General features: G+C 41.1%; 1 protein-coding gene across 1 annotated transcript in view; it reads right to left on the bottom strand.

Moving 5' to 3' along the window:
* Window positions 1-3,907: 3,907 nt before the first annotated feature.
* Window positions 3,908-14,997, bottom strand: part of KPNA6 (karyopherin subunit alpha 6) — a 29,802-nt gene continuing 18,712 nt past the window's right edge. The window contains exons 6-14 of the mRNA XM_063456125.1: window positions 14,586-14,717; window positions 14,324-14,412; window positions 9,886-9,985; window positions 9,610-9,773; window positions 8,619-8,697; window positions 8,265-8,390; window positions 7,847-7,974; window positions 7,538-7,716; window positions 3,908-5,243 (exon numbers count right to left, since the gene is read on the bottom strand). Of these exons, the coding sequence (XP_063312195.1) occupies window positions 5,056-5,243; window positions 7,538-7,716; window positions 7,847-7,974; window positions 8,265-8,390; window positions 8,619-8,697; window positions 9,610-9,773; window positions 9,886-9,985; window positions 14,324-14,412; window positions 14,586-14,717 (1,185 nt within the window). The 3' untranslated portion in view covers window positions 3,908-5,055. The remainder of the gene's footprint in view (window positions 5,244-7,537; window positions 7,717-7,846; window positions 7,975-8,264; window positions 8,391-8,618; window positions 8,698-9,609; window positions 9,774-9,885; window positions 9,986-14,323; window positions 14,413-14,585; window positions 14,718-14,997) is intronic.

Raw genomic sequence — 14,997 nt, 5'->3', positions numbered from 1 at the left:
TCGGAAGACTTCGCTGAACACAAATATTAGTGTTTCAAAACAGTAAAATATATTACAACAACGATATCGTCAGTGACAGTGACATTTTTTGCATTTTTCACACACAAATGGCACTTACACTGACGATATAATTGTTGTGATACGTTTTACTGTTTTGAAACTATAATATTTGTGTTCAGCGAAGTCTCCTGAGTATAACAGTACCCCTCATGTACAGGTTTTATGGTGTTTTCAAAAGTTACAGAGTCAAATATAAGGTTTGCGTTTCAGTTTTTTCACATTAAAATTCGCCAGGTTGCCTTTGAGACCGTATGGTAGCCCAGGAATGAAAATTATCCCCATGATGGCATACCATTTGCAATAGTAGACAACCCAGGGTATTGCAAATAGGGTATGTTCAGTTTTTTTAGTAGCCACTTAGTCACAAACACTGGCCAAAATTTGCGTTCAAATTAGTTTTTTGCATTTTCAAATATTAACACTAACTTTGGCCAGTGTTTGTGACCAAGTGGCTACTAAAAAAGACTGGACATACTCAATTTGCAATACCTTAGGTTGTCTACTTTTGCAAATGGTATGCCATCATGGGGGTAATTCTTATTTCTGGGCTACCATATGGACTCAAAGGCAACGTAACCAATCTGGCGAATTTCAATGTAAAAAAACTGAAATATGTAACACGCTATATTTGACCCTGTAACTGCCCAAAACACCATAAAACCTGTACATAGGGGGTACTGTTTTACACGCGAGACATCGCTGAATACAAATATGTGTATTGTATTGCAGTAAAAGCAAACAGTATTATAACATTCACAGTTAGAATGTCACGTAGAACTAAAAAAATTAAAAAAAATCTTATTTTCTCCCATTTTTTAAATATTTTTTTCATATTAAATTATGTTCCATACCTAAATATTTGATGTTAAACAAAAGACCCGTTTCCCCTGAATAAAATGATATATAATAATGGGGGGTGCATTTAATATGAAAGAGGTGAATTATGGTTGGACAGACATATAGCGCAAATGCCAGGTTTTGTTTACGTTTTTTTGGATCACAACTTGTACATTTGGCTGCGGTCTTAAGGGGTTAACCAACACACACACTCACTGACACACACATTTACTCACAGTTACACACTCAATGACATACACTGGCTCAGTGTCAGAGACATATACCCAGAGTAAAAAACCACAAACACAGACACACACACATACAAGAACAGAAACACATACATACTCACTGACAAGACACATACACTCAGTGTCAAACACACACACACTGACAAACACAAACTCTTACTAACAAACACTCTTTGACAGACCAACATACACACTGATACACTTACAATTTATTTTTTATTTAAAATTTCAATCCGTCCAGCCTCCCTACCTTTGGGAGTGCTGTCATTGATTCTCTATTTCCCTGGGGGCTAGTTGCTGTGGTGTTGGGCGGTCAATGCAGGCAGCGAGGGAACTCTGATCTTCTTGCTTAGCTCCCTCACTAGACGCCTAGTGATGCTGGGGCCGGAATTACATATTCCGGCTCCGGCATCACTGTGGGTCGCTGAAGGGAGCTGAGCAAGGAGAGCTCAGAGGACAGCGATCCCTCTACGTCCACCTTTCAAAACAAGCAGATGCCAGCCTCAGGGGGAGGGGTCTAAGCCCCCCAGGACAAGAAGCTGACAAAGCATTTTCCAAGGCGTTTGTGTGGCGGCTTTTGTTTGCCACCCCTATGAAAATGCTGTCCAAGGCATATGCCTTGTCAGTCTCACGCTAAGCAACCCTGTCCTATTTGAATAAACTCAGCAGCCCTTTGACAGTACAGGCAAAAAATTTTTTTTTTTTAAAAAGTGCTACATTGTGCAAACACATGGCTAATTTATACCTTTTTAACAAGGCCTCAGGGTTAAAAAAAAAAAAAAAAAGAGAAAAACAATCCTAAAGCAAAAGGATATGAAAAAACCGGCACAATACCCAGCACTGCATCATAATTATCAACAGAGATATATTTTTATTTCCCCAAATTTACCTTGAGTGTTTGAAAAGTTGACACTGTAGTTCTCTTCATCCATGCAGTTTGATAGAGATCATCGTAAGGCATGTAACAAAAATTGCAGCAACAAGCCATGACCAAACTTTCCACAAAAAAATAAAACAAATCTTACATTTTCTTTATCAAAACAGGACCAAACTCAGAACAGAACTTTTTATAAATATTTTTTTTAGTGAAGTGACAGCGACAGCCTTAAAACGATACCAGCAGAGAATGTAGGAATGATGTAGCAAAGTACACAATGCTTCATATAGTGAGAAATGCCTGCCCAGATATAATGGCCTCTCCAACTTCGCATCACATGTAGACTCTAGACAATGAGGATGTTACTCTGTAAAATACAGTTTGTGACTTATTAAACCTCTCTTAGAGGGTCACTATAGTCACCAGAATCAACAAAAATAATGTAGGTTTGATGTCTATAGCCTGTCCTTGTAGGCACAGCAATGTAAGTGCTGCCTTTTCAAAGGCACCTAGAAACGTACCTTTCCAAGCCAGTTTTGTGAATGGGGAGCCATTGATTGGCTGAGAGCATCCGCTAACCGCTCTCAGGAAATCAGTGGTGCTCCTGCCCAGTGGCACTCCGCGCGCCCAGAATCTGACATTGCAGAAGCCACATGCCGCCAGGGGGTCGCTTAGATCAGTGCTGGAGCTAACTTCGGGGGTTAAACTGTGTGAAAACGGTTTAAACCCTTTATGTTAGAGAACGCCCAGCTCCATAACAATTTAATTGAAATGAATTCCTCTTATGATGACTAAACTGTTCCTTTAAAGTTTTGAAAACACCCTAAAAATGTCAGCCTATCATTTTAGAAACCTACCTTTTTTTTCTGCTTACTGGATCACCTTGCATGTCACCTCCACGAAAGAGCGCAAACAGCAGCATTACATTAGGATACTGCATCTCACTAATTATCTGATCTTAACATGTATTATTGTTTCTTTTATTAATTTATCTCCCGAGTTATCTAGAATTCATCATATGCATCTCACCATCACGTTTTAAATGGAAAATCTAGGCACAAGAATCACTACAGCGTAATGTAGAGGTTCTAAAGCATAGAGATTGTTCTTGCAGGCTCAACACCATCACAAAGATTGCAGGACTGACATTCAGAGTCTCCATGCCCTGCATGTAGACGCTCAATGCTCCCCATAAGGATGCATTGACTCAATGCATTTGTATGAGGAGATGTTGATCGATCACAGCATGGAGATTGCTTTGCATGCACAATAGCCCCCCAATGCTTCCCTGTGGCTGAGATCATTAGTATTGATGGTGTTAGCCAGAAGAAGCTGCGGCAAAACCGGAGCACCAAGGAAATAAAAGTAAGTAAATCCAAAAAGCTAGTATAACACTCTAGCATTAGGAATACATGTTTGGATTCTTAACAATAGAGAGTTTCTTTAACATCTCTTTTCCCACCAGTTATAGCTTCGATTTATTATTGTTGGATAAACTTTCCAAATGATTTAATATGTGTGGATAACTTCTAGATTTATTTAATATTATGAAAATTATTTTAAATGTGTAATAAATCATTTTTAATTTATTGATAGTATATATATATATATATATATATATATATACACATACACACACACACTTTTTTACATTTATTTAAAAATTTGAATATTTAAAAAAAAACCTAAAAAATTTTTTAATGTATCCAAAAATATTAGATTATTTGGAAAGCCTTTGCAACAATATTAAATCTAGGCCTATAAATTAACTTCCTGCTTTCACAAAGACAACAGAGGAAGATAGCCATATTAAAAATGTAAACTAATTACACTCCTGCTTACAAGGCAGCCTCTGAGCCATAGTGTAAAATAAAAGCAATTTGCAAATCTTGTTTACAAATATATAGTGCCAAGTTTAGTCAATACTTGCACACACTGTGGTCACAGGCTTTTTCAGTCAAAATATCCAGTAGGATGGATAGTCACAAACATTGCACATAGCCGTTTGAATGCAATAAAAGAAAGATTGGATATGAAGCCAGCTAAATATCTTTTTAATTCAAGTAGATATATACTTTCTGCATTTCACATCAGTGCAGGCCACAGTCACATTTTATTAGAAGAAATTGGACACATCTGGATGTTAGAGACACTGCTTGAAAGGTTCAGGTGGAGCACAGCACTCAAAAACCACCTTCTCCAGTACTGAACTAACAAGGTGTGCAATGCCCTTCACAAAGGTATTTTATATTTTTGCACACCTTTCACTCTATAGTGACAAACACCATTAATAGCCAATAAAACCTTGGCACAAAACGGTAAACCTCTGCAGAGCAGGCCATCGGAAGCGCTTAATAAGGCACTCAGGAGTTGGAGTTACCACTATGTTCCCTGATGCTTCCAGAGATAAATAATGGTGTGGGTTTGTGGAAATCCCACTCCTGATATAATTTCTGCTATTCTGACTATATCACCATAAATAAGTTGCAGAGTTTTCTAATGATAAAGGAGGCTATACAAATCCCTCCCTCCTGTGTCATTACTATGAAACCGGTTAGGTCATTTTATTTTATTGTTTTTTTTTTTTTTTTAATACTTAGATTTTTTTCCCATCAAATCCACCTAAAAAATTGTACGTATCCTTCTGCGCTTTGACCCACAACACAATAAAGGGAAAACTCGGCGCCCTTCTTCTAACATTTCCAGTCTGTTTTTTTAAATTTAGTCTGATTTAATTTCTCTTAACACCCCCCTCCCACCCCCCACAAAAAAAGAATTTTGAAGAAGCATTGAAGGTTCAGGGCCAGGTCAGTATAGGAATACACCAACTTCAGAAAGCAGCATTAGGTTGAGCATGTAGAGTTTATACTCTGGCATTCAGACACCCAGTAGAATCACAGCTTTCTCTGCATGAACAAAAAATGAAACTTTCATATACTCCAGGAGTGGAGAGATGCTTCTCTGACCCCTTTCTCCACATTACAAAAAAAGATGTAGAGGTAGGGGACTTTGAATATCCAGTGGGTTCTCAGCTCACAGCTGGAATCCTTCCATGGGGGCTTCAGTCTGCTGAAAGATGTACTGTTGCTGAGCTTCATCAACTGATGGGACCAGCTGGGGGTCATCCTCCTCTACCCCAAAGTAATGTTCAATCAACTCAAAAGCCTTTTGGTAGATTTCCTGGTTTTCATGGCTCTGGAGAAACTCTATTTTGTCCAGTCCTAGAATGATGAAAATGAACATTTAAACCATATGGCACACACAGAGGGGGGGGGGGGGGGGGGGGGGCAAGTAGGATTACCATGTTCTTGTCAGACATAACTTCTTTTAAAACTGAACAAAACAAGAGAGTGTATAGCATATAGACACACATTAACATGATTATTAATGTTGGCTGAATGGTTACGACCAAGGCTAAGCAGATGTTTTGCATAAAAAAAATTGCTGGTTTTCTATAATGTGCTCCAAGGACTTGATTGATATCAGTTCAAGCATTTGTGAATCTGTTAGTTTAGGAACCACCTAAGAGGTTTTGCCTTGACGTGGCAGGTGGGCTTACATCTAATGGCCATTGGAGTGGAACTAAAAACCTCAATGTACATATGCACAGGGATTTGGAATAGTGCACAAGTAGCTTTTTTCTTTGGTTTTTATTGTATGTACTGGGGCTGATGTGTACTATGGTCATTGCTGCCACCCAGGAATAGTGGGAGTCTGAGCACAGCCCTTATTTTTATGTATTTGCTTTTTGTATCACACAGTCATGTTACAGTGCTGCCGCCCATCCCATGTATTTCCTATTAATGATTAATAAGTATGTAGGGGTTTAGAAAAATATCACTCTCTGTCTCATGAGAGATTTCTTTGCCTGAAGCTCAAGGATGCAAGGTGAATAGTCAGTGTAGGATCCACCTAAGAGGTTTGCCTTGATGTGGTAGGTTGGTTTACATCTGATGGCCATTGGAGTTACTACATAACCTCCATTTATTAAAATATACATAGGGATTTAGATTATAATGCCCAAGTAACCTTTTTCTTTGGCATTTGTGAAACTAATGTAGCAATGATTTTCACACGCTATGAAACATTCCTTCATCTGCAGTGAAGTTTTCTCTGCTAGGCCTACAATAAATAACATTGTCTGCTTCTAATTGCTTTTAATTCTTCCTTTGTGAACTTCATCAGGTGTTTACACTTATCTCTCAGACTAAGAGTGTATTTCCACATCTTAAAGGGACACTCCACTGCCCAAATTATTATATATATTACATACCTACACAAACATTCACTGCACAAACACACACTGCATTCATTATACACACACTACACACACTGCATTCTTATATACACACTACACAAACACACACTGCATTCATCATATACACACTACACAAACACACACTGCATTCACTATACACACACTACACAAACACACACTGCATTCACTATACACACACTACACAAACACACACTGCATTCACTATACACACACTACACAAACACACACTGCATTCACTATACACACATTACACAAACACACACTGCATTCACTATACACACACTTCACAAACACTCACATTCCATCCACTACACAAACACACTGCATTCACTAATCAGATACTCTCACTGCATCCACTACACACATATATTCTTGAAAACATAAAAAAATTCTGACTGGCATGTATATTTTGTACATTTACCGTAATAAAAAAAAAGATTTGCAAAAATATAAATAAAAAATAAACATGATCAGTTAACAGTAGATTTGTGTAGAAATAGTTTATTTTTTCAAAATGGTAAATGTACAGAATATCGGTAAGTTATTGGCTATTGGCCTGAAAGTTCACAGATTATCGGTATCGGCTCTAAAAAAAAAATCAATATTGGTCGATCCATATCGCCTGCCCAGACTTTCTGTGACTGTCCAATCACACACTTCCCAATTCAGCTCAATGAGAATTCTTTGCAAGGCAGGTGCTCTAGGAAATTGTCTGCCTCTTGAGTTTAGCACCAGTGAGCTAAACATACCAGGTAGTAACAGGGCCTGTTGTGTGATTGACAGCCAGAAGGTGTAACAAAGTGCATTTATAAAATTGCCTATTTCTGTTGAAATCTGCAATTTTTAAAATGAAAAAAAAAAACAAAAAACAACACACTTCACACTGAAATACTTTATGCTTTTGGAGTGATACTTTAATCTGTAGCACAGACAATCCAAAGTACCGAGCTCTTCAGATTCAAGCTGCCAAGAATCCAACTGGTGATAGGTGAAGATTGCTCATGCTATGAAAACCCCTTTCCCTGCTTTATTTTTACACTTCTATTTCTCACCTGCTGTTCCAGATACTTATTAACCATTCCTCTATTTCTAGTTCATATAGCTTAGTTTAACCACCTCTACACATAATTAGATCACACCTCCCTTTATCATCTCATCTTTGCTCCAAACCAAGCACTCACTTCAGTTCAGTCATTAATAAAAGACAAATGCATCTTATTCAATAATAAGCCTCACCATACGCCTCCTCAATCAGTCCACAGAATGGGTTGATTCCACTTCCACCCTGCTTTGCTTCTTGCTCTCCAAGTCGCAGGATATTCTCCAGTCCACTCAGAGCTACTTGTACTATTTTCGAATCCATTACCGTAAGAAGGTCACAAAGAGGCTTGATGCACCCAAGGTTCACCAGATACCTTTAAAATATATATTATTATTATGCTAGTTCCAGGAAGACTTTTACTATACATAGACAAGAAAGGGTACAGCAAAACAATACTACTGTTACTCTAAATATCACAGTGTGCCAGAGCTTGATTCAGGTACCTAATCTGTTCAGGGGTGCCACCCGATGTGGCATTTGTTATTGCCCATGCAGCTTCTTTCCTGGTTCGGAATTCTGCTTTCTGTAAAATCTCTATCAGGACTGGAAATATATTGGCATCAGCAACAGCCTATTGCAGGTAAGAAACAAAAGGAACAAAAAAGAAATCAGGGAACTGAAAAGATGAACAGTCCAGAAATATAATTTTAACACAGATATGGTAGATATTATAAACAAAAAGGTTAAATATGACATAATAGGTTAGTAATCTGTTATAGTCAGCAATCTATATATAGCCTGTTAGATAAAATCAGTAGCAAGAAGAATATACACATTAGAAAAGATGAAGAAGAAAAAAAAACCTTACAAGACTTGCTTATAATGACACACTATTACTACATAATACAATTATTCCTCTACCTGTATCTGTCCTCGGTTTCCTGCTGTAATATTTGAAATTGTCCAGCAGGCTTCTTTGCGAATGGATTCCTTTGGACTGCTCAGAAGATGCAAGAGACATGGAAGAGCCGAACAGTTTAGGATCACCTGAGATAATTCAAGATTAACAGGTTAACATTAACAAGCAATACCCAACAATTATATTTTTAGGAAAATCTCAATGCTACCAGGTCACGAATAGAAGTACTACATTCTTTTACAGATCTATTTTTATTTTTAATCCTAAATAATTATTTATGTTCATGTGCTAAGATTACATGATCAGGTTCATCTAATTAGAATTTTACACAGTAATGGCTTTGAACGCTGCTTTACCTGTGTCTGGATATCGTCTCCCGTGACAATGTTTCCTACAGCTCGGAGTGCAGGAGAAGCCACCTTGTAGTCATTGTGCCTATATGGGGAGAATTACTTTTATTTGGGACCACAGTACAATTTATTTAGAAGGGTAAGACATTATTTAAACTTCTTGCCATTTATCTCCTACCACTATGCACAGACTGGGGAAAATATTAGCTAAGCTTGCTATAATTAAGGAGCTCTATATACAATATATACCAATCAACAAGGTCTATCTTTTTTAAAAAAAAAAAAAAAAAAAAAAAAGCTACACGGAGTTGCATAAAAATATAGGCTAACAAAAGTTAAAGTAAAAGTTAAAGTTCAGACTTTAACACACTGATGTCTGCTGTTGATCCAAAAAAGGCAAAATAAATACAATCAATTGAAATTTGCCATTTTACTTGAATCACCAGCTGTTAACTATTATAAGTCTGAATATTCTATTAACGTATTCTACGTCTTTATTGTGCTTACTTTTTCCAATGCCAGACAAAATATCCTTACATCAAGTCTAAATATGTGACCTCTTGTCCTTTGTACAGTCTTATTGATGAACGTTGATGCATAGTTTATGTACATAATCTACAAGACTTGTAAGTGTAGCTTCCTTTACCTTATATATGTACACCCATAACACACACAACAAAATAAATGACAAGCGTTGAAATGAATCAAGCAGATATGAGTGCATAAATAAGTTTCAACTATGTAATGTAGCAAAAATAAAAACCAACAACAAAAAAACCACAGCTGACAATTTCATTTTTATGAAAGCTTGAACTGTGTGCACAACCTAATAGATACAGTATCTGATGATATAAAACTATAATTACGCTTACCAACCAAAGATTAAATCCCAAGTAGAATCCATTTAAAAATAAAAAAACTATACTAGGGGTTCATATGGAATAAAGCCAATCCCAAACTAGCCCTTTTCATGATTGCATTCACTTTGCTCACTAACATTAGGAGTTCCACAAGCCTGCGGCAGACCCCCGAGTCTATGACTGCTTGAATCTTCTCATTAGGACCATCAGAGAGATAAGATAGTGCCCAGCACGCATCTGCTAACAGGTCTGAGTCACTGTTGAACAGGAGACGTGACAGCACAGGGAGACACATGGACACCTAGAGGGAAAAGTGTGCACAAGAAGACAAAGCACAAACAGGCCATGAGACAATACACAACCAACACTGTGAGTGAAAAACCAAAGAAAAGTAGAAACAGGGAGAAAAGTACCTTATCAAAATCTGGAGGGGGACTCTTTCCTCGACACAGGTTGGACAAGGCCCAGACTGCATTCCTGGTCATGGTAAGTCGTGATGATTTGGTAAGGAGGCTATGAGACAAAACAAATACAGACAGAATATAAAACATTTATTCAAGCTTCTTTATATAACCTTGCTTACATTTAAAGGGACACTATAGTCACCTGAACAACTTCAGCTTAATGAGGTTGTTCAGGTGAGAACAATAGCTCCCTGCAGCCTCTCTCATGTAAACACTGTATTTTCTGGGAAAATACAGTGTTTACCTTGGAAGCTAGCAGCTCCTCCAGTGGCAGTCACTCAGACGACCACCAGAAGGACTTCCGAGGCTGTGAACGTGCCTCCTGTGCCTGTCAGCAATCAGAGCCGACAGTGTGTGAGATAACGATCTCCTGCACACAGCGTGAGCTCGGGCTGACAGGGTGAAGGCAGGAGGATCTACTGATTTCAAACAGTAAGTAAACTTATTTAAAAAATTGAGAGTGAGTGGGAGTGCGAGAGAGGGTGGGAGCGAGAGAGGGTGGGAGGGAACGAGGGTGGGAGGGAACGAGGGTGGGAGGGAACGAGGGTGGGAGGGAACGAGGGTGGGAGGGAACGAGGGTGGGAGGGAACGAGGGTGGGAGGGAACGAGGGTGGGAGGGAACGAGGGTGGGAGGGAACGAGGGTGGGAGGGAACGAGGGTGGGAGGGAACGAGGGTGGGAGCGAACGAGGGTGGGAGCGAACGAGGGTGGGAGCGAACGAGGGTGGGAGCGAACGAGGGTGGGAGCGAACGAGGGTGGGAGCGAACGAGGGTGGGAGCGAACGAGGGTGGGAGCGAACGAGGGTGGGAGCGAACGAGGGTGGGAGCGAACGAGGGTGGGAGCGAACGAGGGTGGGAGCGAACGAGGGTGGGAGCGAACGAGGGTGGGAGCGAACGAGGGTGGGAGCGAACGAGGGTGGGAGCGAACGAGGGTGGGAGCGAACGAGGGTGGGAGCGAACGAGTGTGGGAGCAAACGAACGTGCGAACGAACGAGTGGGAACGAGTGTGGGAGCGAACGAGTGTGGGAGCGAACGAGTGTGGGAGCGAACGAGTGTGGGAGCGAACGAGTGTGGGAGCGAACGAGTGTGGGAGCGAACGAGTGTGGGAGCGAACGAGTGTGGGAGCGAACGAGTGTGGGAGCGAACGAGTGTGGGAGCGAACGAGTGTGGGAGCGAACGAGTGTGGGAGCGAACGAGTGTGGGAGCGAACGAGTGTGGGAGCGAACGAGTGTGGGAGCGAACGAGTGTGGGAGCGAACGAGTGTGGGAGCGAACGAGTGTGGGAGCGAACGAGTGTGCGAGCGAACGAGTGTGCGAGCGAACGAGTGTGCGAGCGAACGAGTGTGGGAGCGAACGAACGTGCGCGCGAACGAACGTGCGAATGAACGTGCGAGTGTGGGAGCGAACGAACGTGCGAGAGTGTGCGAGCGAGAGTGTGTGTGAGTGCGAGAGAGTGTGCGAGAGAGTGAGAGAATGTGTGAGAGAGTGTGTGTGAGTGTGTGAGAGTGTGTGTGAGTGTGTGTGAGAGAGTGAGTGTGATTGTGTGAGAGAGAGTGTGATTGTGTGAGAGAGAGTGTGATTGTGTGTGAGAGAGTGTGATTGTGTGTGAGAGAGTGTGATTGTGTGATTGTGTGAGAGAGAGTGTGATTGTGAGAGAGAGAGTGTGATTGTGAGAGAGAGACTGTGTGATTGTGAGAGAGAGACTGTGTGATTGTGAGAGAGAGACTGTGTGATTGTGAGAGAGAGACTGTGTGATTGTGAGAGAGAGTGTGACTGTGTGAGAGAGAGTGTGATTGTGTGAGAGAGAGAGTGATTGTGTGTGAGAGAGTGTGATTGTGAGAGAGAGAGTGTGTGATTGTGAGAGAGAGAGTGTGTGATTGTGAGAGAGAGTGATTGTGAGAGAGAGTGATTGTGAGAGAGAGTGATTGTGAGAGAGAGAGTGTGATTGTGAGAGAGAGTGTGATTGTGAGAGAGAGTGTGATTGTGAGAGAGAGTGTGATTGTGAGAGAGAGTGTGATTGTGAGAGAGAGTGATTGTGAGAGTGTGAGTGAACGAACGTGCGAGAGTGTGCGAGCGAGAGTGCAAGCTAATGCGAGAGTGTGTGAGTGAGAGAGTGTGAGCGTGTGTGAGAGAGTGTGTGTGTGAGAGAGTGTGTGAGAGAGAGAGTGATTGTGAGAGAGAGAGTGATTGTGAGAGAGAGTGATTGTGAGAGAGAGAGTGATTGTGAGAGAGAGAGTGTGATTGTGAGAGAGAGAGTGTGATTGTGAGAGAGAGAGAGTGTGATTGTGAGAGAGAGAGTGTGATTGTGAGAGAGAGAGTGTGATTGTGAGAGAGAGAGTGTGATTGTGAGAGAGAGAGAGTGTGATTGTGAGAGAGAGAGAGTGTGATTGTGAGAGAGAGAGAGTGTGATTGTGAGAGAGAGAGAGTGTGATTGTGAGAGAGAGAGAGAGTGTGATTGTGAGAGAGAGAGAGTGTGATTGTGAGAGAGAGAGAGTGTGATTGTGAGAGAGAGAGAGTGTGATTGTGAGAGAGAGTGTGTGATTGTGAGAGAGAGTGTGTGATTGTGAGAGAGAGTGTGTGAATGTGAGAGAGAGTGTGTGATTGTGAGAGAGAGTGTGTGATTGTGAGAGAGAGAGTGTGATTGTGAGAGAGAGAGAGAGAGAGTGTGATTGTGAGAGAGAGAGAGAGTGTGATTGTGAGAGAGAGAGAGAGTGTGATTGTGAGAGAGAGAGAGTGTGTGATTGTGAGAGAGAGTGTGTGATTGTGAGAGAGAGAGTGTGTGATTGTGAGAGAGAGAGTGTGTGATTGTGAGAGAGAGTGTGTGTGATTGTGAGAGAGAGAGTGTGATTGTGAGAGAGAGAGTGTGATTGTGAGAGAGAGAGAGTGTGATTGTGAGAGAGAGTGTGATTGTGAGAGAGAGTGTGATTGTGAGAGAGAGTGTGATTGTGAGAGAGAGAGTGTGATTGTGAGAGAGAGAGTGTGATTGTGAGAGAGAGAGTGTGATTGTGAGAGAGAGAGAGTGTGATTGTGAGAGAGAGAGAGTGTGATTGTGAGAGAGAGAGAGTGTGATTGTGAGAGAGAGAGTGTGATTGTGAGAGAGAGAGAGAGTGTGATTGTGAGAGAGAGAGAGTGTGATTGTGAGAGAGAGAGAGTGTGATTGTGAGAGAGAGAGAGTGTGATTGTGAGAGAGAGTGTGTGATTGTGAGAGAGAGTGTGTGATTGTGAGAGAGAGTGTGTGATTGTGAGAGAGAGTGTGTGAATGTGAGAGAGAGTGTGTGATTGTGAGAGAGAGTGTGTGATTGTGAGAGAGAGTGTGTGATTGTGAGAGAGAGAGTGTGATTGTGAGAGAGAGAGAGAGAGAGAGAGTGTGATTGTGAGAGAGAGAGAGAGTGTGATTGTGAGAGAGAGAGAGTGTGTGATTGTGAGAGAGAGTGTGTGATTGTGAGAGAGAGAGTGTGTGATTGTGAGAGAGAGAGTGTGTGATTGTGAGAGAGAGAGTGTGTGATTGTGAGAGAGAGAGTGTGTGATTGTGAGAGAGAGAGTGTGTGATTGTGAGAGAGAGAGTGTGTGATTGTGAGAGAGAGAGTGTGATTGTGAGAGCGAAATAGATAGAGATAGCTAGAAATAGATAGAGATAGCTAGAAATAGATAGAGATAGCTAGAAATAGATAGAGATAGCTAGAAATAGATAGAGATAGCTAGAAATAGATAGAGATAGCTGGAAATAGATAGAGATAGCTGGAAATAGATAGAGATAGCTGGAAATAGATAGATACAGATAGATAGTGTGTGTATGTAGGTTTAACAATATATATTTAAAATGTGTGTGTTTGTGTACAAACACTATGTATAGAGATATCTCTATATATTGTGTTTGCATACAACTTTTTGGCTTAGGAGGGTTGCCGTAGGAGGGGGACGGGCATAGACAGCGAGCTGAGAGGTTAGCCAGCTCAGCTCGCGAACGTGCATACCGTGCACATGCGCGGTACAGCATTCAGTTCATTCATAGAGCGACATTCAATGTCGCTCTATGAAGAACCTGATTGGTGCAGAGCGAAGCCGCGCATGCGCACCAGTCTGATGACGCTTCTCAGTGAGAAGCGTCTGATTGAGCCCTGCTATCTTGACTAAAAAAGGGGCGTGGCGTGCCAAGGACCTCGGCGCTGGAACGGAGGTATGTTTATATGATAAAAGGGCTTGAATTTATTTTTAATGGCAAACTAATATAGGGGACTAGGGGACCTGTCTTTCTTGCGCTTATATGTTGACTATAGTGATCCTTTAATTTACACACTGCGGTCTATTTAACTCCCATACTCCCTTGCCAGATCTCTTGGTGTGCTGTATATGTTACTCCACTCTCACATGCACGCCCTCATGTACTTACCTGAGCAGCGGAGGAAGAATGTCACAGCTCAGCACGTAGTCTCTGCACACAGCACTGTCACCCGCAATATTTCCTAGTGCCCACACAGCCTGGAGAAAACAAAACCAATACAATACAGCCATGAAACTTATCACAGGTACACGTAGTACAAAGGAAACTAAAAATAATATGTGCAATATAGTGGTATTCAGTTTATAAAATCAAAACCAGAAAAGCTTGATGGAAATGAATAGTTCCAAGTAAAACGACATGGCAATAATACCTGCTCCTGCACATCCTCATATTCAGAATTCAGGAGCATGATGAAAATAGGCACAGCTCCTGCTTCTATCACTATCTTTGTTTGTTGGGATGTGCCAGATGCGATGTTGGTGAGAGCCCAGGCTGCTTCAAACTGCAACAAAAATGCAATCAAAACCAGGAATTTTAGGAAAGATCAATAGCTGCAGTGCTTTATTGAAAACATTGAGCAACAGTGTTATCATAGAATTAAAGGAACACACCTACCTTCTGGTGTTAAACCATTATCGAATTGCGTCACACTGAAGAAGCTTTTACAGGTGTCAGTCTGCTGCATCTCTGCATTAGCTTAAAGCAGAAAAAGTACAACTGTGACAAGCTGAGAGGGTCAGCTGACACTCTCAGACTATTACCGACACTCATTTACTGCTTAA

The sequence above is a fragment of the Pelobates fuscus genome, chromosome 1 (assembly GCF_036172605.1).
Source record: "Pelobates fuscus isolate aPelFus1 chromosome 1, aPelFus1.pri, whole genome shotgun sequence".
Classification (NCBI taxonomy): Eukaryota; Metazoa; Chordata; class Amphibia; order Anura; family Pelobatidae; genus Pelobates; species Pelobates fuscus.
Note: the sequence above shows the minus strand (reverse complement) of the source record. Positions and strands in the feature narration are given on the sequence as shown.